The following is a 26,422-nucleotide window of genomic DNA, read 5'->3' as shown; positions in this document are numbered from 1 at the left end:
AAAATTGTTTGCTAGTAGTTCTTTATATTACAATAGAAACTCAAGAATTAAGTCTTGCTATCTATTAAGCCGTAAGTAAACTAATTTCAATCAAGAAAAACACATTGGCTAAGCAGGGAAGCCATTTGTGGTCTCTAATAAATAGCGCTCAGTATAAATCACTAGTTTTAATGGATCAGAACACAGGTTATGTCCACTTATTTTTGAAAACAGATGAGACATGCCCTTGCTCACATCCTTACTCCTAACTTCTTACTAAGTTACCAAACCCTAGTACCTAGCATTTCAACTATAACTCTTTACCAATTACACTCTGTAGCTACAGAATAATCAATATAGTGATTAATCTGTCATTATGAGATTAACCATAAAATCACACTAGATTCTAATGTGAAATATTTTTTTTTTTTAATTTTATTAGTTTCAGGTGCTAATGTGAAATACTTATGCTGCAATCTGTTGTTTTATGTATCTGAAATTTATTACACTTATGTCTGACTGACCATCCAGTTTATTTACTAAATTGACTTTAAATGCTTACTGGATGTTTAAAAAAATCAAAAATTTTAAAAATAGTTTTGAGCAGTGTAAATGGAATAAACAGTCCTAACGTAATTACTTTAGGTTAATAACAGCACTGGTTTGGACAATCTAATGTGTCTTCAAAAAAAAAGTGTGTGTGTGTGTGTATTATGAAGTCGTGAATCAGGTCAGTTGCCCTAGATCAATGTTTTTCAAATTGCCAACCTGCAGCTCCTTAGTGGTAGCCCAATCCGTTTAGTGGTTTACAACCAATAATGGGGGGAAATCAGAATGTGTTCCACATGGTAATGGCATCTATTGTTTTGCAAAACTTTTAACTATATGTATAGACAGATATGCATGTGTGTACTGGGATGTTATGCAAAATATCTCTTACTAGTGGTTGCAGTCAAAAAACGTTTTTAAGAACAGAGACCAAAATAATCTCCTGGAAATCTTTAACTTTTGGATTCTATGATTCTGTGAATTTAGAATCTTTAGCTGAAAAGAACGTCTATCCTGTACAACAGCAGTCTCCAACATTTACAGAAACATTTTTATGCCAAATTGTATTAAGATAATTTTATATTTGAGACCGAGTGTTGTAAAGTCAGAATACTCTGTACTAGTCCCAACTGTCACTTAACATAACTTTTAACCTTTGAACATGAGCAAGTTAGTCTGTTAAGCCTGTTTCCTCATCTGTAAAGGAAAACGGGGGGGGGGGGGGGCGGGGGGGCGGGGGGGGCGGGGTGGTGTCCCGGGAGGCAGTACTCTTCATGCTGCAAAGTTGTGAAGGCTTAATGTCGATAGATGAGAAAGTTCTAGATTAGAGGCTATATTAAAGGAATAACTTTGCTCTTTGAATAAGATTCAAACTTCAGTTGTATAGCCTAACCCCAAGTTTTGCAAATAACCTTGGGGGAAAAACAGTTGGAACCTGTTTCAAGCCACAGACTACAAAGAATTCTGAGGACTAAATGAGAATTACCACCTTAACTCAAATATGCTCTACCCATCAAGGCTAACTTCGCCCACTGCCATGGAACCCATTCCTCGTTTCCTTCTCCCAGTTCCCACCTGCGGGGTGTCAAAGGTCAATGTTTATGCAGGCCCTTACCACACAGACAAACCTGCTTCTACCAGGTATGATGCATTCCCAGGCGGAAAAATTCTCTATTTAGATTAATGCCTCCCTGACATTCACAAATGAGCACCGATTCCACGCCCATGGGACTGGTGACGTTTAAAGGATCTGGTGGGGTTTCCACAGGACTCAGAGTCCCTGAGTTCTGGTCCTCCCTCCACCTGAGACACTTCATATGACAACTGAAGCAAACTGATCTCCATTCTCAGTAAAATACTGCATGTCTGTGCATTCCGACCAATCTCACCCTCCACTCCCCACCTTGAGTGCCAGAAGAATTGGGAAGTGTGTCCCGTTATAACTATAAGCATATAACAGTCTCTCTTTGCTTTAGTTTATCTGCAAAATGAGCAAAATGACATATTAAGTTAGTATGTGTGGAGAGCTTAGGTGAAGTCCCCGCACAACAACGCCGTGTAAGTACTAGCTCTTGTTATTGTTACTTTGATTTTAATGGGTTTCAGACTCGCCTGCAAACGCGATGCCCACAGCAGAACGCAGATCCTAGCACTTAGGGGCCAGACACTATTCTAAGCACCTTGCCTGTATGAACTCATCTAACTTTCACAACCACCCGATGAGCTCAGTAACACTATTCACCCGTTTTATAGACGGAGGTGCAGTAACCTGAACGGCAGAGCAGATTCTGGCCCAGGCACCACCCTCCTGAAGCTGCAATGTACTGCTCTCATCAGTGACGACCAACGCTCTTAAAATTAGGAGTGATGTTTGCCTGCGTTAAAAAAAGGTTTCTTTTTTACAGTAAATGTATATTACTTTTACAATCAGGATGTTTTCAAATGTAAATATGTAAAAAGAATTTGAAAAACAAGTGGCAACTGATTTCTACAGGTGAAAATTCCATTATCTGTTCTTATTATTGTCAGATATAAATAAGTGGTCCTGTAAAATACTATATCATTTACTTATACATGGATAGCCTACTTTAAAATAATTACTTGTAAATGTGGTAACAAATACATACAATAAAATTTAGCAATAATCATTTTGACAAAGGCCATTATTAAGAGACTGCATTTACTTTTATTTTTCTTAAAAATAACCACTTCCAACCCATTGTTCAATTAGAGAATAATTAATGAATGAAAACTGCAAAGGCATATCCCTTCATGTAATACATACCATTTAAAACTGTACTTTTAAAATTCATAAATTATCCTACTACAGTAGGATGTTGGAAAATTGGAAAAACGTCAGTGAACATTCTGAAAAGGAGAATTTGTATGCATCCTTGACCTGAGTTCATTTAGTACAGAGACCGGATTTTTATATACAGGTTTTCTTAAAGTAGGGGACATTTTGTATTTATTTAATATGGAGACTGGCAGAAGACAGCTTACTGGAAAAAATAAACAAAAATAGACTGGATGTAATAACATCTACCTCTTTCCTTGTATGACTTCCTCTTCTTACTAATACTCTTGATTTCATCAATTGTTGGATAAAAGGATTTTCAATTTCTGAACTTTTAATTGGCCATGATGATGAAACCCTAGAGATCATTTTTTTTAAAAATTGACCTATCAAAGCACTCCCAGAGTATCTAGGTAGGATGTCATCTCAATATATAAAAATATCATACTTGCCAGATTTACAAGAGTCAAAAGCAAAGCCCCATCCTTTCAAATCTTTCAGTATTCTGGATTATTACTCATGTCAAATCCATCCTTACCCATAGCTGAAACAAAATTCCCTAATGGTACAGAAATTTAATAGCAGTAGCAGCATTCAAATAACCTAGAGCTCTCTAATACTTAAGAACGCGTGGGAGCCCCAGGAATGGCTGGCTTAAAACTACTCCAGTCAGCTTACTAGACTCGATGGTGAAACACATTGCTAGCAAGTACGTTTAAACTATTGAATGGGATTTTTAGATTATCCAGATATATTTTTCATTTCTCCATTAACAGATAAGGTTTTTCATATCTTAAATATAAATGTAGATGTTTGGGTCACGGCCAAGCCACATAATCACATCTGCCTGTGAGACCAGAAACCCTGGCTTCGACTTGCGCTTCTGCCATGAACTTCTCCAGGCCAGATCTGAGTTTCCCTCCCCTCACATGTCAGCACTAAGGAGTCCGATAGGCTCATTGTGTTAAATGATTCAATGGGGCTGAGAATCTACGCAGAGCTGGTTCCTTCTCTCATTTGACTCTGAGGACCTACCTCAGGCGTGAAGTTCTTCGCTTTGATTAGAAGAAATCGTAAGAAACAATGGGCAAAGCATGAAGCACAACACAGTGACCGTATAAAACACACCAGCTACACCCACAGCAGCACACAATCATCTTATTCGTAAAGCACTGTAGGTCCACCGATACGTGAGAGAACCAAGTTTTGTTTCAGTGAGAACTCAGGGTGTTTGGCAAGGAAAACGCTGGGGAATGGGTTAGACAGTGCTGGGACGGTCCAGAAAAAGTGGGCGACTTTTATAGGGGATTGAGAACAACCTCGGTAGTGGGCTTCTCATCGGGGCCTGTCACCTTCCTCTGCTCTACTTCCTAGTTTTGGACTTTCCCATCCAGTTCCACATCTCTGCCGTTCCTTTTCGCCTTTAGATCTCCACTCCAAATTCTAGGACTCGTTGCCTACTCTAGTCTCACCCCACCATGAACCCCTCTTCTAAGCCTGCTATCCTCAAGCATCCTCTCACATAAAAACGGCCTCCAGAAATCTGGACAGGTCAACTGCCCCAGCAGCTCGCCTCCCAAACACTGGTTTGCAGCCTGGCTTTATCCGAGTAACCGAGGGTACTCCCAGAAATACAGATTCCTGGGATCCACACTAGAGTGCCTCATCAGAACACTTACAGGGTAGAACCTTGGGTTTTGTTTTGTTTTTAAACAAATTTCCCATTCAGATATGAAAGGAGTTTGGCCTATCTGATAGAAGGCAATACTGTTTTCTTCCATGATACTCATACCTCAATCTTCTAACATAAAATTTAAAAAAAAGTTTTTATACCCTCTTCCCTTGGGAATGCTAAGAAAAATGACAAATTATCTACCTTTAAAAGAATACACAAATAGCTAAATGTTATTAGTAAAATACTGTAAAAACCTTCGGATGGTTTTCATTCAAATGGAAGCTGAGCTCTGAGCTCATGTTTATCACTGTACTCCTTTCTAAGGAACTAAATATAATGAAAATAAGTCCTAGGGGGCAATATCCCAGTAACTTAAGGGTGTGGTGGGGTAGTTCTTAAAATAATTCTGAGCTATCTATTTGTGGAAAGACAACTTTTATTACATTTCATTGATTCTAAAATTCATTTTTCTGTTTTCACATTTGAACATCATGAAATCAGTATATACCATACAATTAATAGCATCTTACAATTAGCAGCATTTTCCCGCTTTTAGTAGTAATAATATAGTGTGTTCTACAATCAGAGGTATCTTAGGTTCCATAAAAATACTGTAAATGCTAATTCTACTGTTGTCAAAGACACTTCCTCTAAAAAGTCCAATTAGGAAACAACTTGCTAGTCTACTTTGAATTACATGGTACATGAAAGCAATGAACATATTTTTCTTTTAAAAAATCTGTATATATTCATTGAAGTTCCTACCCCTCCCTCTTCCTCCACACTACCAGCCTTACAATAACTGAAAACCAAGACCCCATAGAAAACAGTCAATAGCGTCGCACACGTAGTCACTGCTTTCCCGGCCTCATCTGTAAACGAAGGAGCAGGCGGGGAGCTCCAAGGCTCCTTCCAGCCCTTAGTCTAGGCCCCTAATTCTGTAATTATCAGTGTTAGGCTCCCCACCAAGCCCCTCCTTCCTCTTACCTCCCAGACCCTACTCTGCAGTTCAAAGTTAACAAATGGCAACAAAGCGGTCAATAGCTTTACTTTGTTTGTCAAGCTGGGATACAAAATGAAGAATGAGGCTTTAAAAGAAGCAAAGTAGATCTTTAGGGAATAAGGTGTTGAGAATCCATCAGTACTTCTCAGCGGTCACCTGAGAGGATGACCTTAAACTACATTTGTTGTGAATTTATTACTAAAATACTATGACTTTATCACCAGCTATGAATATATTTTTTAAAAAGGCCAATTATCAATTTGATTTGGAAGACCTATTCTGATGCTTATTGTCTAACCTTTTCACGCTGTGTTATTACAAAAAGAGAAAAGGGAGGGAGCTAAGAGATCTGCTGGCTGAGCATTCAGACCCTGATGGGGCTTCTCTGTGGTCACGATCCATCTTCACCGCTCTACTGCTTTCTAAGGTGCCACACACAGGATTTCTGCACTGAACTGCCTTTGTGGCTTGGGAACATCCAAGTTCAGGTGTTACCCAGTGAATCCTGATTTATAACACGACAAACCGTAACATCTAGTTTTGACATAATGAAGTAGAACTCACTAAAAGCCCCGTTATCATAATGAAAAAGCTCAGTTAATTTTACCCTAGCGCCTGCTTAAAGGAAGGCCTTATAAGCCAAAACGGGTGACTGTTTCCTCAAGATCTTAGATGATAATTTAAAAATAGAATGAGGCATACAAAAAGTACTAAACTTTTGTGGGATCTTAGCCTTGCTTCAGTTGGAGAGAAAAATAAGGCTGAACGGATTTCTGAGGAGAGGGCAGATACGGAAAGTGGACAATTTTTTTTAACTCTGGATTGAATGTCACGGACAGTAATTTCACTGCTTTCTAAAGGCCAGTCACAGCTTTTGCTGGAAACAAATGAAAGGATCTCAACCCCAGAAGCCAAACACATAATGTGTACGTAGTTCTGGGATCTGCAGTCGTGTTCTAACAAAGGAAACTGGTAGAACACCACTCCCGTCCTGATCCGACACCCTGCCATTCTGCTGGGCTGTGGCTTCCTGATGGGCACTTATTAAGTATATTCATTCTTCACATAGCTCAGAACGACGTAACTAAAAACACAAGGGCACCAGAAGTAAGCGATGATGGTTACGCCAAGCAGTGAAGGCCCCCTTCTATCTGCTGAAGAACGGCCAGCATTGCTTAAATAACGCAGACTCTTTCTTCAACACTGTAAATATATTTGGTTATTTTTCAAAACCAGTAACCAAGAAAAGAGGCACAGAAACTCTGCAACTTCTAAGTTTCTGAGGTGTCAAACATTTTCTACTGGTTTACAGCTTCGTGAATTCTCAGGTTTAGAGAAATCCACTCTCAAACAGAAATATGCTTTACAAGTATCGCTATTTCCTAGTTGTCCGTGTCATGGGTTCTTATCCTCTATTACAGGGGTGTCCAAACTTTTTTCAACGGTTTTTCACCAAGGGCCATATGCAGTAAAATACACAAACAGCCGGGCCACTCACTCGAGGTGAAGTACGTATTGCCTCACCTGGTTTATTTAAGTAAACTCAATATATTTTTGGAATTTGCTGCGGGCTAATAAACAATGGATCATGGGCCGCAGTTGGCCCGTGGGCCGCAGTTTGGACACCCCTGCTCTATTAGTATAAGTTGACTGTACCTTAATTTTCGTTCACATTAAACTTGCAGTTAATAAAAAACTAGCAAAGATAGGAGTACCTAATATTATGAGTACAAGAAAACCCCGAGATAAATAAAGCGCCCTACGACAAAGGTAAATTTTGGCAGAAATGACTGGCAGCTGGTTTCTGTCTTCCAGCCAGGCCCACACTCTTAAATGGGGGTGCTAACATTCTTCCTTTCTTTGGAGGGACAGAATGAGAAACAGGAGGCCCGAAGGTGGGTACCTGTGGCCGTCTCCTCCCAGCTCAGTTTCCCTGGATCAGGCTGGTAAGAGACACCGCTAACCCTAAGAGTCCCGAAATAGCCACTATTCGCCAGCAGCTCCAGCAAATTCCAAGAGCCAGCGTGGTCCCCATGGCACGGAAGTGGGAGGAAACTACCACCAGGCCAGGCCACGCAGGACGCTGTGAGTGCCCCAGCAGGACCCCTCACTGCAGCAGGCACCCACCTGCCCAGGGCCCTCAGTCAACTTCACAATAAGGCAACTCTGAATTTTACACGGTGACATTTTGGGACCCCACCTATCATTTTATGGTGTGGCTTTATTGCATCACTTCTCCTAGTTAAGACTTGACGTTCATACTTGCGACTGGTCATCTCCACATTCCCCCTGGTCCTGGGCTCTGGTCTTTCTCCCACAGCCACTTCTGCTCTGAATGGAAACTTCTGGGGCTAGCTGTCGAGACTCAGAAGATCAATTCTTTTTCCAAGAGAGAGCAACCATGGTAAAAGACAACCCACACTCTGTGGAGCGCACCAATGAAGACGGAGGAATGACGGTCTAATACTCACATTTACAATAAAAAGAATCACGTGCCCACACGCTATATGACAGCATTGCTCTGTTTCCAGAGGGTTGCTTACAGAAAGCATCCCCGGCACTGCATCACAGTTAGGTATCTGATCCGGGACTCATTTTAAACAGGAGCTCAACTTACCCGGACAAGTGCGTCATCTATGATATGGTCACGTCGGACTTTGAGTCTCAAATACGGATTCAACTGCTGCCCCTGAACTAAGCTGTAGAGAACAGTGATTCTTCGTTCACTGTACATACGGATTCTGTTGTCGTAATACAATCCCAAGTTCTTTGTGACAGCATTCAATATAAAGGGACATGTCATAAAAGAGAATTTATTCTCTGTTTCTACTTTGAAAAAAGTGTAATCTTTATCCATCTCTAGGACATCATTCAGCGGCTCGTTAATAAATTCTTCAAAAGGGACGAGTGGTTTGCGACAATCCAGGGTCTTCACACCGAGCTCGGTTTCGAGTGGGTCCACTCGGGGACCTTTCTTGTTCCTTCTCTCCTCCCCCAGCAGCTCCTGAAGCGTCAGCTCGCTGGACTCGGGGATGGGCTCCTCGTCGTCGTCCTCATTGTGGCTGGTGTCCACATCCCCGCCCACCACGTTTGCATAGTAAACCATCTTCAAGCACTTGGAGGCCGCGACTATGGCGTCGTCGTCATTCACCAGGTTTCTCTCGTTCACTAGGTTCCGATTGTTAAATTCATTGCTTATGACCTTGTACGTAATAAGCTGCTGAAATGTCTCCATCATTCTCCGAATCTGGTCTGCACTGTATTTGGACCACAGTCGGATCAGTTTTCCTTGGGCTGCAAGGGGAAGCTTACTCATTGCTTTGCAGAATAGTGGCAAAGCCATTTCTAGATATTCAGGGCTGTGGAGGTTCCTATTCTCCATCACGATGATGAATAAATTCAGATAATTAGGATCTCGGGAGTACACATTGTGATACGTCAAGTCACATTCCACGTTGGGTGACAAGTATACCAGTGCATTGAGAAAGGCAGTTTCTATCTTTTCATTAGCGAGCAGCCTGGTGTAGACCCTTCTGATGGCCTCGATGTCCACAGACACGTCCTCGGGGCCCAGTTTTTGTGAGTTATCGCCTTGCGAGCTCTCACTCATCCTGGAGGACGACGCTTCGGAACCCTCCTCCATGGCGGCGGCAGCAGAGCACGCAGCCTTCTCCTTCTCGTCTTCATCTTTGTCTTCGTCCTTTCCTTGGAGGGACTTCAGTTCCTCCTTGGTGTGCTGTTTGACTTTCCGGAAGCTCTGGACCAATGCCTCGGCGCTGGAAAACACTCTTCCGATGACCCGGATCAAAGGGGAGTAATCCTCTCTCTCTCTACACACTTCAAGAATTTCATAGACCAACTCTTCTGTTAGGTAAGTCACATCTAGAAAAGGAGAGGGAAAAGAGGACATTTATATTCATCACGTACGTACGTACGTATGTTTACTTTATTAATAAGTTCTAGGGAAAAGTAAAATAGCCAAACATTTTGATTCAATACCATTCATAACTTACAATTCTTTTGAAAATGTATCTAATACTTAGACTCCACAACAAAACCTTATGTATACCTGTTTTTTAACGAATCACTAACGACGACCTCACCCACTCTTACATTCTTTCAATAACACACAGCTTGTAACGAGCTCACCGTTCTTCAGGGTCACAGCATATGTTAACACGCATCTTCAGCTGTAACTACGAACCAAGGCACTGCACCTCTGATGGCCTTGCTTGGGAGCAGAAACACTATTTATCCGAGAGGTTTCTTCTTCCTCTCACTAGTCTGTTCTCAAGACGAAGGATTTAAGAAAGGTTCCTTCAGCACCCACTTTGAGAAACAGCTCTTGTCCTATGTTTCTACATATTAAAACCACATTAGTTCCTTCCGAGCCTTCCTTTTCGTTGTTTCCAGGGTGGACATTCTTGAGAATCAGTAGCCGACCAGCTCTCTCTACTAAGCTCCAAAGGTGGCAGGCGCTGACGTCTGCAGCCAGGAATCAGGTTGGACTAAACCTCACAGTGTCAGGAAACAGCACAGAGCAAAAAGCCAACAGCGTGGGAAGAAGGCGACATAGGAGCAGATGAATGCAGCGGCCATTCCGCAGTCACCAAAACCTGTTCCCTCTCCTTCCTGGGCGCAGAGCTGGAGCACATGTCCCAGCCTTTGAGATTCGTGCTACTTTCAGGCCTCTGGATCCCCTGAGGAAGGGGATGAAGCTCCGCAGGGGCTCTGAGAGCCCGTGGGGAAGGTGACAGCACCTCTGGTGGCACACGATTCCACATCACTAACCAACTGAAACTTGATTCAATGTTGCTGAAAGCTTTGCTGGTATTCTCTAACTTACTGTCCTCAACAAAAGGCTTCCTCTTTAATACCTCTGGTAGGCGGAGCCCTGTCAGTCATTCAGAAACTTACTACCTTGTTACTGGTATGTTCACTGAGGGAAAGAAAGCCTGGAGCTGAGCATTACAAAAGAAAACGAAGTTTTTAACAAGTTTGGAATACAGGACCATGTAGAAAACAAAACAAGGCCTGGCTGAAGATTACCACTGACAGCGAGGATGCTTGGCCGTGCCTGGGGGAAGGTGGGCAGGACGCGGAAGAATGTACTGGAAGGAAAATGGAGCCATTTCTTAGGTAGCTGTTTAAAATTTTGCCTTTCCTTCAGAAACAGAGAGGCCACCCCTTCCTCTTTCTGCCTCTTTCACCGCATAGGGCTAGGGTTCCACGCTCATGTAAATAATTTCACCAGCATTTCCATAATTTAAATAGACTCCGTGGCCTATTTAGGACATTAACTACCACTTAATACATTTTTCCTAGTGGAAAATGTTTACAAGTTCCAATCTATCCATTAACAAAGGAACTTTGGGAGTATGATCTGCTTCTAATTAGAAACCACTGGAACAGTAAAATACAGTTAAAGAACTGACTCAATTATTAGTTGTGTCCTTTACCACAATGAAAAAATCAGTCCCACTACTGGGGTGCCAAAAAAGTATATACAAGTGGACACTGGTCAGCGGTGCTCAAGCAGTAATCCGCTGTCATCAGAAGTGTCTGGACGCTGATGGGAACCACTTTGAGCACGTCTGGTAATCGCAGAAGTCAAACGTGACTTGCATTCATCTTTTGTTATCAGTATATATTATTACAATTTTAACAGTTTTCCTTTCTTAAAATGTGTATACATTTTTTTGGCACCCTCTGTATGCTATCATTTCCTAATGTCACACGATTAGACAAAACAAACTCTTCACATGTTATCTAAATCTCCGATCTGGTTTTCACTCAAAAACTCTCAATCAAAAATAGTATGTCTTACCCTTAAAATCGTCTCTTGCTCCGAGCCCTTCCTTCTTGTTCATCTTGCTGTCAGAGCAGGCGTTGTTGGCGGCACCTTTCGAGTTTTCCAGGTAAGCGGAGCTCGCTCCTTTCTTGGAGGGATGAGGATCACAGAGTTTTGCATTAATCTTATAAAGCTCCAGGGCTTTAATAGCCGCCGCATTGTTATCCATACGACGGAAAGATGGACAGGACGCACAGAACTCATTCGTGCAGGCCTCATTTCCACAGCCCTCAGTTAACTGGTGGTAGTAGCGTTCTATTAGATGCTTTGCAGCTGCTCGCTTCCTGTACCAAACATTCAAACAGTAGGCACGTGATTAGTACAGCTCTCAGGGCTGCGGCCCTGCAGGTTGGCAGCAAGGCAGTCATTAATCAAGCACCGAACTCGTCAACTTGCAACTGGAGATCTGTTCACACAAGGCTTTTTTAAGCTAGTGAACTATTTCACAAATTCTTCCTAAGGTACTATGGTAAATAGCAATGCTTATCAAAATCACTGTTTTAATAGAATATGCTTTCCTTTGGTTAAAAAAAAGGGGGAAAAAGCTTGTTTGATGGTAAATATAGTTAAAACTGTTTAGGGTAACGGGAAAATCACAAGGTTTATGGCTAAGAGTTTTAGTAGTTTATCACTTTAAAAATTAACATTAAGAAAAGAAGAGTCTATTTAAAGTATCAATCCAGCTTTCCTTAATATAATCACCATTTTGTTTCAACAGTTTGTAAATACTTGATTTATCGTTAACACAGAACTTACATCTGGAAGAAAACATGTCCCCCCACCCCCAATTATCTACCATATGGGGCATTTAAAAACAAATTTATCAATGAAATATCCAATGTGTTATCATACAACCTTGAACCTAAAACGTGTTAAACTTCCTTGTTAATCTCCAGTGACAGGAACATGAAATAGTTTAAGTTCCCTTAGGGCAAAATCTTATGTCCCTCTTACGTTGCAAACTTAACAGTATGTAGACTGACGTGCCAGGATGGCTGTCCCAGCAGGGCCACCAACAACGCTGAGGAACGGATTGCATATTTCATCAAAGTTAAGAAGTTGGCTACATTATCTCTGTGGTTCATTCCACACTAAGAGCTATGCTTCTACAATCTGATGGTATGAGATGACCGTAATGCAAGCAGACTAATCTACTGGATCTAAAAAAGCAATTCAGAGCTATCCTTTTGGTCCCAAGTTTACATGAATAGGAACAAAAACTACAAATCATCAAAACTATAAAAAAAAAAATTACCTAATTTAGTTCTCAAAAAGTTCCCACAATTATCTTACTACTATGGTACATGGTATTAGAGTTCGCCCTGGTTAATTGTACAGATGGCTTGTTAATCACGAGAAACTGAAGAACTACAATAGGCACATACTAAGCAGTAGATAAGGGACGCATTAGTAAGTCCACTTTTTCCTCAAAGTAGGACGTTGTCTCTAAACTATCAAGGAGACAAAAAGTAATAATTCAAACACATAGTATTCATCCCGATGCTTCTATTTTTCAAACGTTCCATGCAAATTTACCATTCATTGCGTGCAAACAGAGAACACACCCCACACACTTAAAAACTGCATGAACATGACTTCTAAGAGATATTTTATATGTAGCTATATTTTCCCACTTTTGAAAATTAAAGATTATCAGTCTCGATACATCAGTATGCAAAAGATAGTGACAACATGTAGAGAAAGAGAAATCTGGACTCCAGAAGCTTTATGCCACGCTGGCGTCCTTCAGTAAGCACAGGGAATTTATGCCATCCTCTCCGAAGTGCAGTGGCCTGCCCGAGTGAGAACGTATCATAACTGCTGTGTTTCCTCTCTGCAGGAAAACTCTGGGCATGTATCAAAAGTCTTTAAAACGAAGCAGAGAATGAACCATGCGAATGAATGACCCCACTTGTGGGAAACCACTGGACAATTCTGCAAAAATTCATTGCTTCTATGAAATCGGGGGGGGGGGGGGGTCAGTCAACATGCCCTAAAATAGCTGATTATTTAAATGACTACTGTCCACACGATGGAATAAAAATTGCCAAGATCTCAATTTGGCGAGGACGAGTATTACTCGTACACCACCACCTCACAAGCCAGCTACAAAGTGGTAAGCGCAGGATGAAGCCACTTGTATTTCAAGTGCTAAGAGTCATTTTCTCTGCTGTAATCGAATGGGTATCTTAAATTCTCTTTTTGCTTCTAATTTATTTTTTCTATAATGAACATGCTACTTGCATATTAAAATTAGTATGAATGGGGAAATGTTAGTGGTTTAAAACTTCACATACCTGATTTAAACAGCCTTCAGCTTTACTAATTTATCCATATGATTTTTAAAGATTATCTATCAAAAATCAAAACACCAAAATATTCTAGCTATTTTTCTAAGAACAGCAGGTTTTATCCTAAAAAAAAAACCCCACAAAAAACCCCACACTAGTCATGATGTCTAGAGAAGCGTGTAACTCATAAAGGAGTGTGAACGATAACAACAGGACACGACGAGGACTCAGAGGTTAAGCGACAGCTCCTTCTGCCTCGAAGCAGCTGCGGGATCCTGAATAAGGTCTTCCCTGGGCCTCAGGCTTCCATCGCTAAGATCCCTTTCAGTTCTACACTCAGGTTATTCTACGTAATGGGGGGGGGGGGGCTGAGCAAGGAAGCACCATTCGCTGAATGCCTGATAACACACTAGACACGCTGCTAAGCACTCTGACAGATTCAAATGTCGAGTATCTTCGGTCCACAGCCAAGAGGAGATGGGAATGAAAGAGTCACATCACGGACTCAAGATGACACAAAGGAAAGTGCAAGACGAGCACAGGGGTTCAGAGCCTAAGTCGTTTCCACTAGATTCTTACAGGTGATGCATTTAAAAATAATTCTTAACAACAGCAGTACTACAGACATTTATGACAAAATCCCGTAAGTAATGTGCAACTGAAAACAGGAAAAAATCCTCCTGAAGAGTTGTAGTTTGAATCTCATATTTGTGCGTGACATCTGGGTTCACACAAGTACAGGGAGTTTTTCGAGGAACAGGCACCACTGCATTCTGTGAAGCTGATGTACCTAGAATCTGTTGGGGACCCAAGTGGCAGGCACTTCCCGATGTTCCCGCCTGAGGAGGCAGGAGATCCCAGCAGGTAAGAGCTGGCACTCTAAGGCCAGGCTGCCAAGTGTGCACGCTGGCTCGGCCACTTACTAACTGTGACCTTGAATGAGTTACGTAACCTGTGTGCGTCTGTTGCCTCCTCTTTAAAACGATGGTGTCCATGAAATGGCTGTGAGTGAATGAGATGAGTTAACATATACAACACGCAGAACATCCTGGCTCAGCAAGCGCCGCGGGAGAGGCAGCCGCTGTTATTTCCACTGCAGTTGTCCTGTGTCCTCAGCAGCCTAGGAACCAGCCCATTAACTCTCGTGCTGCTGGTGCCCAGAGCAGTCACACATCTAATAAGAGATTCGAACCCAGGCTTGACCTAAAACCTGGGCTTCTACCACGAAGGGGAGATTTAATAGCAGTAAGAAGAGCAGGCCCTTTGATTTGGTTAGCTTCTCTGCCCAGAGACTTAGAAACGGTAGCTACACTCAGACAGGACTGAAAGGAGGCCATGCCAGAACCTTCTGTGCATCAGTGGAATGAACCACAGTAAGCATTTTTCCTCACTCCAATGACAACTTTGAATTATCTGTGTACAATTCTGTACCCCTGTATCATTTAGAGCACATAAAAGGCCTCTAAATTGGGGGGGGTGGGGTGTCCACCAATAATGACAGTTTGGTAGACAACTAATACAAGGTTAGTCCCTGTCCAGTACGAGCCATCAAATCACAGCCCATGGGCCAAATCTAGCCTCTCACCTGTTGTTGTTTTTCTATAGCCTGCAAGCTAAGGATGGTTTTTACCATTTTAAATGGTTCAAAAGTCAGAAAAAGAGTATTTTGTAACGTGGAAAAAGTGTATGAAACTCAAATTTCAGTGTCTATAATGTTTCATTAGATCACAGCCATGCTCATTCATTTATAGACTGTCTACAGCTGGTTTTGTACCACAACAGACACGCACGGCCTGCAAAGCCTAAAATAAATACCACCTGGCCCTTTACAGAAATATTTCCCAACTCTTAATTTAGAGCCGTGCTCTCTGCCCTGCTGCGACACGTCCATCTGATCACATGGCCTCCTCACTTTCTTTCCTTTCACCAAATCAGTGCAGTAAAATGTGTACCTGTCCCCTAACACAGTTAAAGCAAAAAGGAAAAGAAGAGGAAGGAAAAGAGATAGAAAAAAGCAAAGGACTGAGTTTGGGGTCCTTATCTGCTACTCATAACCAAGCTCCCAGCAGCGGGGCCATGGCACTTCCCATAACCTCCTCGTACCTTGCTGGCTCTTCTGTCTAAAATCAAAGTTCATTTTCTATAAAAGGATGCTTTTCTTATCGAGTCAGCAATGAAGAAGCTTCTGCGAGAGCTCTCTAAGTTGAGAGAGACACCTAAAAATACCTCCACCTTTAAAACAGACAATACTTCCATCCACTGATTTTACTTCTATGACAGAATTAGCGATGCAATCCTGCAATCAATGTTCTATGGAATAAATCATATGCCGAGGGCCAGAGATACTCTAGGATATGCAACAAAATCTTTTTAAAAATGGTTTCACACTAGAGGAAAGTATACTGATGTCAACAATTAACTTGGAAATGCAATAAAAAAAGATGGAAAGAAGAATGTTTACGTGATAAAGAAATGTCACTATTAATGGTAGAATCTAGAGAAGGCATACGCTGTCAACTGTAAAATTCTTTCAACTTTGCTGCATGTCTGGAAGTTTTCAAAATTAAACAATGAGGGAAAACACTGCTGCCATACGGCAACTTTTCAGAGAGCAGGTCAACTGGCGAAAGAGTTTCAGCCATCAGTGGCAAGAAAAAGGAAAATCAGTGTCTGCATCAGCAGTGGCACTAATACCACCCTGTTGACTTCAGATCTAGTTTTTGGAACACTCCAGTACTTAACAAAAAACAAACAAACCAACAAACAAAACATAAACAACCCTATAATAATAGTAATGATAGAAAAAATAATACTTGTAAGGTGACCATAACTATGCAAAGCAACTGAATTTACCCATCAGGGAGACAAATCCTAGGAAACACGTTTAAAGTTCCCATGCTGAAGGCCACACACTGAGGTCACATCCACTGAAACGCTGTCAACGATACAGGAGGTAGGAGGTGAAAAAGCCTGAACTGAACTGAATAAGCAGCTGGGAAGTCAGCAATGAAAAGGAGAACGAAGATGAAGCCAGGAAAATGGCAACCGTCAGAAAGGGAAAATGTGCCAGTGGATACTGAGCAAATAAGATTCGAATCAGAATTAAAAGCAATGATAGAACATGAAAGAAGTAGTAAGTAGGACATGCAACATAACTAGTGCTGGATAAAGTACAGAATAATAAAAGAAGATAAAAAGGCAAAGATCAAAAAGAATATGTGAATATGTAAGTAGTGACTTTAACTGAAGATGAAGCCAAATGAAGTTGGGAGGAATCAAGAAGCCCGAGATAAAACAGCAAGGGCCCAAGGCCTGTACAAAAGTCTATGAAGCTAATAAACACCGCTAACTGGTTTCTCAAAGGAAGTGGAATGTCTCTTTGTTCCTTCTAGGACGTCGCCTTTGTAAACTCTCCACCACTCCCCCAAAGCTGTATCTAACGTAAAAATTTTGGAAGACTAAACAATGGCAGCCCACATAGTACGGGCCCTTCTGGAAACAGGGCTGACAAAAGACATCTATGACATAACTCAGGTTTAAGGTTGGGTCTATTACAATGGAATTGAGTGACTATCAGATTATTAAATACTGAATCTACAATTGTAAACTCATTATTACCATGATCCAACCAACAAGCCATTAACTATCGAGTAAGATACAGACTACATGAAAAAAAGTTAAATATAAATCGATCGTATTTTTACTGTTAGAAATACATTTAACAATAACCCCTAATTATTCATTTATTGATCTTTACAATCTCAATGCCTAGAGTGCTTATGTAGTAAACACAAAGTAAAATTGTAGAACTAAATGTTTATATAAAATCCTTCACTGTTAAAAAAACCTGTTGTTTTTTAAAAGTGTCATTTTACAGTAAAATTACAATGAACAAAACCCAAAATATAGCCATCTGCCTCCTCCCAATTAAGATCCTAAAGGGAGGAGCACAAAATGCATGTTGGTGTTTGCAGGACGCCATTCAATTCTGTGCTAATCATGAAACGTGGTCTTTCACGTCAAGATAAAAAGTTTATTTCTTGACTAATTCTATCCTTGAGTGTCTACCACAGACCAGGTAATATGCTGTCCATTCTGTGAGAAAGCTCTGGCTGGCTTGGTATTTTGCATTCACGACATGTGGATAACTCTTATAAAGTGATCTTTGTTAGAGGGTAACGGGAGCTGAGAAGACCCTGGAGTTGTTAGAAAACGTAGTAAATTTTACAGAGACTGTTGAGAAACCCCTGGAGTCCTTCAGGTGAGAACATCTGTAAGACTCACCTTTGAACTTATACTAAAGAGTATTTAATATACATCAAAGTTAGTTCTGTATGGATAGTCCTGCAGGCATCGTCCTTCTACCAAGTTCATCGTAGAAATACTACATTTATCTGAACAAAGGTAAAAAGCTAAGCAGGAGTGTCATCAGCAACATGGGAAGAAAAATAAGCCCCATAACTCGTTGCCCCACAGAAAAACCCTTTATGGGACCTCTAGAAACTAGTTAGGAAGTTGTAATACCCCAAGCAAGTTCAAAGCCCAAATCAGCCAGAGACACGCAAGAAACGTTATTTCACTTCAACTGCTTCAACCCCTCCCCATGCTGGTGCAATTTACAATCAGGATGAAAAGCCCAACTCCCAGCTTCACCCACGGGAACAAAGAGAGGAGTAAAATTAAGTCCAGCATTCCAGTTTTTGTTTTTTGGGAGGTAGAGGGGGCACTGCTCAAGGGACTAGTTTCAGCCTTGCCTGACTCAGAGAACTGATGGAACCAGCATACACTGAACGCCCTGGGCGCTACGGAAAACAAAAGACGGTTCCCACGCTAGCTGCACCACAGACCCCACAGCACCACAGACACAGGAGAGGGCCAAGGACCAGAAGCTCTTAGGAAGGAAACCCACAAACCTCTTCTTGGTAAATTACAAGCAAAAGGCCAGAGAAGATGTACCCATTAAGAGGCGTTTAGAGGTATCGAGGATCTGTAGTCAGGTTAAATGGTGAAGGTCTTCCCCTCTATGAAGCCAGTCCATAAAGAGTGGGAGAAGCGGCTGTTCTCACAAATGCAAAACACACACCAAAAAACACACACAAGGCACATAAAAAAAGGGAATCACAGCCCAATCAAAGGAACAAAACAAAGCTCTACAAAATGACCTTAAAGAAACACAGAGCTATGAATTCTCCGTCAAAAAAATTCAACATATTTGCCTTAAGGACATTCAATGTGCTGTAAGAGAATATAAAGAGACCACCAGATGAAATCATGATGCATGAACAAAATGGAATACCAACAAAAACATAAAAAGAACGAAATGGTGAAGAAGGTAATAACTGACTTGAAAAACTCATGAGAGGAAATCAACAGCAGGCTTGATCAAGCAGAACAACGAATCAATGAACTCAAAGGTGGGTCATTTGAAATTGAGTCAGAGGTAAAAAAAGAAAAACAGTGAAAAAAGCCTAAGGGGATTGTGGGATACTATGCACGAAGGGAATCCCAGGAGGAGAGAGAATGGTACAGAAAGCTTATTTGAAAAAATATGGCCAAACACTTTCCAGATCTGAGGAAGAAAATGGAAATCTAATTTTAAGGCTCAAAGGACTCCAACTAGAATTGGACCTCCAAAGAATCCCACACTAAGACGCATTATAGGGGATCAAATATATGGTGATGGAAGGAGAACTGACTCTGGGTGGTGAACACACAATGTGATTTATAGATGATGTATTACAGAATTGTATACCTGAAACCTATGTAACTTTACTAACAACTGTCACCCCAATAAACTTTAATTAAAAAAAAAGACGCATTACAATCAAACTGTCAAGTCAAAGACAAAGAGACTAGTCATGTACAAGGAACCTACCATCATAAGACCGTATCAGCATATTTCTCAGCAGAAACCTTGAAGGCCAGAAAAAGTGGGATGATATACTCAAAGTATGGAAAAAACCAAACCAAACCAAACCTGCCAACCATAACATCTTATCTGGCAAACCGAACTTCAAAACTGAAGGCGACATAAAGACCAGCTCGGGTAAACAAAGGCTGAGACATCCCCGCCCCGAGACCTGCGTTATAAGAAATGCAAAAGTGAATCCTTCACCTGGAAACCAAAGAACGGTAGACAACAACGCAAAAGGTTTAAAAAAGTATAAAGCTCCCTGGTAAAGGTAAATAGATGTAGACAAAAACAGAATCCTGTAATACTGTAATGGTGATAAGTAAATCACTTTTAATTCAGGTACAGGTTTAAAAGATAAAAACATTAAAAAACGACACGTTAATGGATACAAAATATGGATGTAATCTGTGTCGTCAATAACATAAAGGGGGAGAGGTATAAAGCAGTTTTGTATGCAATTGAAAGTGATCAGTTTTAAAATAGATCATTACAACTGTCAAATGTTTTATGTAACCCCCTAGGTAACCACAAAGAAATACCCACAGAAGACACACAAAAGTGAGAAAGAAATCGAAGTATGTCACTACAGGGAAAAAAAAAAAAAAATCAATGAAACATAAAGGAAGACATCATAGAGGAAAAAAGGGGATACAAATAATATACAAATAACTACAAGACACACAAAACACAATGAACAAAATGGCAATAAATCATAAGCTCTTCCCTATCAGTAATTACTTTAAATGTAAATGGATTAAGCTCTCATATCAAAAGACATCAAGTGGGTGTTAAAAAAACAACAAACAACTAGTCAGGCACTACATAACCATATTTTAGTCAAGGATGGATTGCATATACAGCTGTGGTTCCATAAGGTGAAAGTGGAGCTAAACATTTCCTATCTCCTCGTGACGGAGCCGTAAAAACACTGTAGTGCAACACAGGGGTGTGGGAATTATTACACCAGGAATTTAAAACAACTACGAGTAATGTATGATTAAATAATATAGGCTCTAATGGATAAAGTGGACAGCATGCAAGAACAGATGAGCAATGTAAGCAAAATACCCAAAAGATGGCTATCTTTTTGGAAAGAACCAAAAAGAAAATCTAGAGATCAAAAACATTGTACCAGAAATAAAAAATGTCTTTTGATGGGCTGAATACTGGACTAGAAACAACTGAGGAAAGAGTTTCTGAACTTGAAGATGTGTCAACAGAAACTTCCAAAACTAAAACACAGAGAACAAAGATTGAGAAAACACCACAGAATACCCATGGACTGCGGGACAACTACAACAACTGTAACAAACACATAATGGGAATACCGGGAGGGGAAGCGACAAAGAAACAGAATACCTGAAACAGTGATAGTTGAGGATGTCTCCAAATTAGTATCAGGCACCAAACCATAGACCCAGGAATTTCAGAAGACAGTACAAGCAGGATAATGCAAGAAACCCCCAAAACTACCATATCATACGCAAACTACAAATAATCAAAAATAAAGAAAAATGCTGAAAGAAGCCACGGGAAGAAAATACCTTACCTACAGAAGAACAAAAACAAGAATTCTGACTTCTCCTTAGAAACCTCACAGGCAAAGAGAGAGTAGAAAGAAATATTTAAAGCATTGAGAAAAAAATGAAACCAACCTAGAATTCTATACCCTGTGACTTTATTCTTCAAGAGTGAAAGAAAAATAAAGACTCTCTCAGACAAATAAAAACTGAGGAGATCTGTTGCCAGTAGAACTATCTTGTAAGACATGTTTAAAGTTCTTTAGAGAGAAGGAAAATGATATAGATCAGGAACTAGAATCCACATAAAGGAAGGAATACCACTGAAGAATGAATACATGAAAGTAAGATATAGTTTTCTGAATCTTAATTGATCTAATATATGTTTATTCAAAACAATACTAACAACGTACTGGTTATAAACACTGATGTGTGTGTATAATTATATATATGTTTATATATAAGTAAATTGAATGTCAGCAATAACACAAGGGCAGGAAGGAGGAACTAGGATTATTCCATTATATTATAAGGTCTCTACTTCCTCTCATGTGATATAGTGTTACTTGAAAGTTAACTAGGTTACGTCTAAATGCATATTGCAAACTCTAGGACAACCATTAATTAAGTAAAGTAAAAATGAAGGTTAACTGATAGGCTAACAAAGGAGAGAAAATAAAATCATATAACACGCTCAAGTAAAATCACAAAGACAGAAAAAGAGTAGAAGACAACCACAGGAACAAATAGAAAACATTAACAAACATATTAGCTATTAATCCAACTATATCAACAAATCACTTTAAACATCAATGATCTGAATGTACCAATTAAAAGATAGAGGTTGTCAGAGTGGATCAAAAAACAAGATCCGGGCCGGCCCGGTGGCTCAGGCGGTTAGAGCTCCGTGCTCCTAACTCCGAAGGCTGCCGGTTCGATTCCCACATGGGCCAGTGGGCTCTCAACCACAAGGTTGCCAGTTCAATTCCTCGACTCCCGCAAGGGATGGTGGGCAGCGCCCCCTGCAACTAAGATTGAACACGGCACCTTGAGCTGAGCTGCCGCTGAGCTCCCAGATGGCTCAGTTGGTTGGAGCCTGTCCTCTCAACCACAAGGTTGCTGGTTCAACTCCCGCAAGGGATGGTGGGCTGTGCCCCCTGCAACTAGCAACGGCAACTGGACCTGGAGCTGAGCTGCGCCCTGCATAACTAAGACTGAAAGAACAACAACTTGAAGCTGAACCAGAACCCTCCACAACTAAGATTGAAAGGACAACAATTTGACCATTGTTCCCCAATAAAGTCCTTTTCCCCTTCCCCAATAAAATCTTTAAAAAAAAAAAAAAAACAAGATCCAACTATAGGTAGTCTACACTTTAAAAATAACACATACAAATTAAAAGTAAATTGAGAAAAAAATATACCATGCTAATAGCATGTTTATGAATAACATGAGTCAAAGAAGAAATTTCAAGAGAAACTACAAAATATTTTGAACTAAATAAAAGTGAAAACACAACTTATCAAAAAGCGTGGATGCAGTGAAAGCAGTGCTTAGAAGGAAATTTATAACTCTGAGTACATGTATTAAAAAAAGATCTAAAATCAGTCATCTAAGCTCCTACTTTGGTAAATCAGAAAAAGAACAAATTAAATCCAAAGCAGAAGAAAAGAAATAATAAAAATTAGAGCAGAAATCAATGAAATTAAAGAAAGAAAATCCACAAAAATCAACAAAATCAAGAACTGGTTCTTTGAAAAGACCGATCAAGCTGGTCATCCTCTAGTCAGGCTAGGGGCCTGGCGCAGTGACGTCAATGTTTGTGTGCACGAGCTATTTGTGTGCACGAACACTCGTCCCCCAAGAGTTGACTTTCTCGAGGGAGCTTCAATCCTCTATTTCAATCACTGGGGCACAGTAAACAAACACCCAACCTCTGATCATTATCACCTAGCCTTACAAGTGTCACTTACACAGAACCATCTCTGACCTCTCAGGCTTTTTGTCATCGATCCAACACCTTGTCTAGCACCTTTCCAATTGTGGCCATTGCCAATGACATGTAAATTCCACTACTCCACAATTAAGATCCTACACACAAGCCACGAGTGGTTGTGTCCTAGCTGCTTTAATACCCAACCCTGAAATATTGTACCATGCACCCTCTGGCTACCAAAGAAAAGTCCTAATACTGCAAGTCCGAGAAGGTCTCTAACCTTAGCTGGCCGCTCAGCAGCGTGAGACTCACTTCTTTACCCACTCTGCCCAGCAGTTTCCCGCCTTCCCAAGTCCCCTAACCAAATCCTGTGTTCCACAAAACTCTGTTAAAAAATGTTTCTTACAAAGTTACATGGTCACAGAACTACAAAATCACCTCACTCCCATTAAAATGACTAATATAAAAAACCAGGCAATTGTAAGTGCTGACAAGAATGTGGAGAAATTATCACCCTTGCGCACCGCTGGCTGGATTGCAGAATGGCGCAGCCACTGTGGAAAACAGTATGAGGGCTCCTCGAAAAATTACACACAGAATTTACCACGTGACCTAGCAATCGCACCTCCGGGCTATACTCAAAGAACTGAAAGCAGGGTCCCAAAGAGATATTTGTATGCCCATGTTCATGGCTGCATTATTTACAGGTTAAGACATGGAGGCAACCCAAGTGTCTGCCAATGGATGAATGGACAAAATGTGTTATGTACACACAGTATTATTCAGCTTTAAAAAGGAAGGAAATGAACCTGAGAACACTACACTGAGTGAAATGAGCCATTCACAAAAGGACAGATACTGTGTGATTCCACTTCTATGAGGCAGAATCATCAAACTCACAGAGAGGAAGTAGAATGGTGATTGCCAGGGGCTGAAGGGGTGAAAGGGGACCTACTGACCAACAGGATATGGTTTCAGTTTTGCAAGATGAAGCGCTATGAAGATGACAGTGGCAATAATTGCACAACACAAATGTACTTAACACCACTGAAATGCACATTTACAATACAGATGGTAAATTTTATGCGCATTTTTCCACACCCAAAAAAAGAATTAAAAAAGGTTACATGGACACGTAAATTTGAGAAATACATCTTTCAGTCCCTTCTTGGAGGCACATCAGCATTTTGAAGGAGCTCAACTATTTTCAGTAAAGAAACCTGCCATTTAAGTCTGCATTTCCCAAACTTATTTGACAATTGAACCCCCTTTCCAAGCAGCACCTGGTAGTCTCATCTCAAAGGAAACAGAAACGGGTATAGCAGGCCTAAATTAATTTACTTTGAAAACTGACAGCTCAGGCAAGAATGACCTTGACTTTCCCATTCTCAATTACAAGCACATTCAACATCACTTCCATCTTTACCTTCTTCTAGTTTCAGAAGGTGGGGTGTTTTGTTCTTTTCCAAGAGCAATCCTACACCTGTATTCTTCATTCCAACCCTTACGGCCGCAGAAATGACTGCCTCTCCTTAACTTCTCACAACTGATCACTGAAGTCTTACTGGTGTCACTTCCTACATAGGTTTCTTTCTACACACTTCCCAGAAACTGCCCCTGGCACTCGTGCTCTCGCACTGCCTGCCTCTGTTACGGCTCTCCCAGACGGAAGGGCTGGGGCCTGGCCACCCATCACCACTTGTTTCTCTTCAATCCTGTCTGTCTGCGGCCGAAGTTACTAAAAAGATATGCCGGACAAGATTTCTCCCACCTCCCAGACACCTGCAGGGACAGCCCAGGCCTTCACACAGACGCAAGGCCCGGGGCCTTTCTCTCCAGTCTTACCTCCTCCACGTCCTGCCTTGCAGCCCATCTGTGAGCTAAAGAACCTCACCTGCCCCCGATACTCACTGTGCTGCTCTAACTTTACTCATGCTTCTGCCAGAACAAGCCTGCCCACGCTGCCAGCTACCTACCTCCCAGTCACACCTCCCAGCTGCCCAGCTTCCTGCAAGCCTGGCCCTCGTCTGTGCTCCCACAGCATCCCACCAGCCTTCTGCCCATGACCGAAACACTGGATTTCCCTGCCCTTCACCTGAGGAGACTGATGTCTATAGGTTAAGAACTAACTGACGCATCTTTGCATCCACAACACGGCACCGATGCCTCCCACAGAGCGGGCACGTTGTTAACCAGAACTCTTTCCCCATCTCTCTATTTCCTCACACCTGCCAGGTGAGCAACAAAACAGAAGAATCCAGGAGTATGCAATTATCTATGGAGAAGGAGAAATCTAGTGACATGTTACTGAGGTTTAGAGGTATTTATTTGGTAGGGAAAATAGTAGATATATTTCTAGCTCCCAATTTATTTTGTAAAGCACTACTCTCTTTTAATTGAAAGTTATTTTCAAATAATATGATACATTTAAAGCAATCTAGGGCAACTTAAAAGACATCACAGCCTCAATTAAGTGGCACTTACATTCGGCTAGCTTCAATGTCGTCAGATTGAGGTTCTCCTGGTGATCTGCAAAATGCAATTGAGGAAAGTTAAGCAAAATACTCCATATTCCAAAAGGGGGCAGATGTTATTTGGGAAGACAAATTTGAAAACAAGATTTAATTATTAACAGTTTTAAAAGTAATTAAAAGATTACATGAAAAAAAAGTGGTCAGATCAGATTGCTACATAACACATTTATTGTAAGGGCTGGACTAATAAGAAACAGTGTATTTTTGTTAAGGAACCTGTAAACACTATTTTAGATACCAACACACAAACCACTATAATAAATCATAATTACTCACAAAGTCAAATGTTTATAATAAAAACATAACAACTATGAAACTTTCTCCAGCCAAATATCGGGTACCACAATAACAAAGGTATTCACTGATATTCACAGTCCCAAACTTTAGATCAGGGGTCCGCAAACTACTTCCTGGAATGACAAACCAAGGCCTGGTTCGGCTGCCATTTGTCAATAAAGTTTTATTGGAACACAGCCACACTCATCCACTTACATATCTATGGCGGCTTTTGCACCACAAGGGCGGGGCTGAGAAACTGACAGAGACAAATGGCCTGCAAACCTAAAATATTTATTATCTGGCCCTTTAAGAAAAAGTCTGCCTGCCTCTGCTCCGGATAATTCAAATGTAAAGCTAACAGCCTTAGTGAATTTTGAAAAGTTGAGTCAGATTTAACATTCTGATCATGATTATCTTGGTTCAATGATGAAATCAGCTTTTCCCTGAAAATACACTGGCAGGATGTGTACCACCAAAAGTGTACCATCCTGGGGCATTAAATTTTTGCTGTAGATAATTGTGAATTAGCATCAGTTATAAATAGTTGCCAGTTATTTCCTATCATTTTTTAATATACTGCTGCAATCCTATGTAG

At 40.9% G+C, this 26,422-nt stretch overlaps 1 protein-coding gene across 7 annotated transcripts in view; it reads right to left on the bottom strand.

The window, feature by feature from the left end:
- Positions 1–26,422, bottom strand: part of UBE3A (ubiquitin protein ligase E3A) — a 78,134-nt gene that overhangs the window by 29,559 nt on the left and 22,153 nt on the right. For all 7 annotated transcript variants that reach the window (XM_074317681.2, XM_019753202.3, XM_074317680.2 and 4 more), the window contains 3 exons: positions 25,499–25,543; positions 11,330–11,637; positions 8,120–9,384 (listed from right to left, as the gene is read on the bottom strand). In XM_074317681.2, the coding sequence (XP_074173782.1) occupies positions 8,120–9,384; positions 11,330–11,637; positions 25,499–25,543 (1,618 nt within the window). The remainder of the gene's footprint in view (positions 1–8,119; positions 9,385–11,329; positions 11,638–25,498; positions 25,544–26,422) is intronic.

The sequence above is a fragment of the Rhinolophus sinicus genome, chromosome 13 (assembly GCF_057876585.1).
Source record: "Rhinolophus sinicus isolate RSI-liver-muscle chromosome 13, RSI-T2T, whole genome shotgun sequence".
Classification (NCBI taxonomy): Eukaryota; Metazoa; Chordata; class Mammalia; order Chiroptera; family Rhinolophidae; genus Rhinolophus; species Rhinolophus sinicus.
Note: the sequence above shows the minus strand (reverse complement) of the source record. Positions and strands in the feature narration are given on the sequence as shown.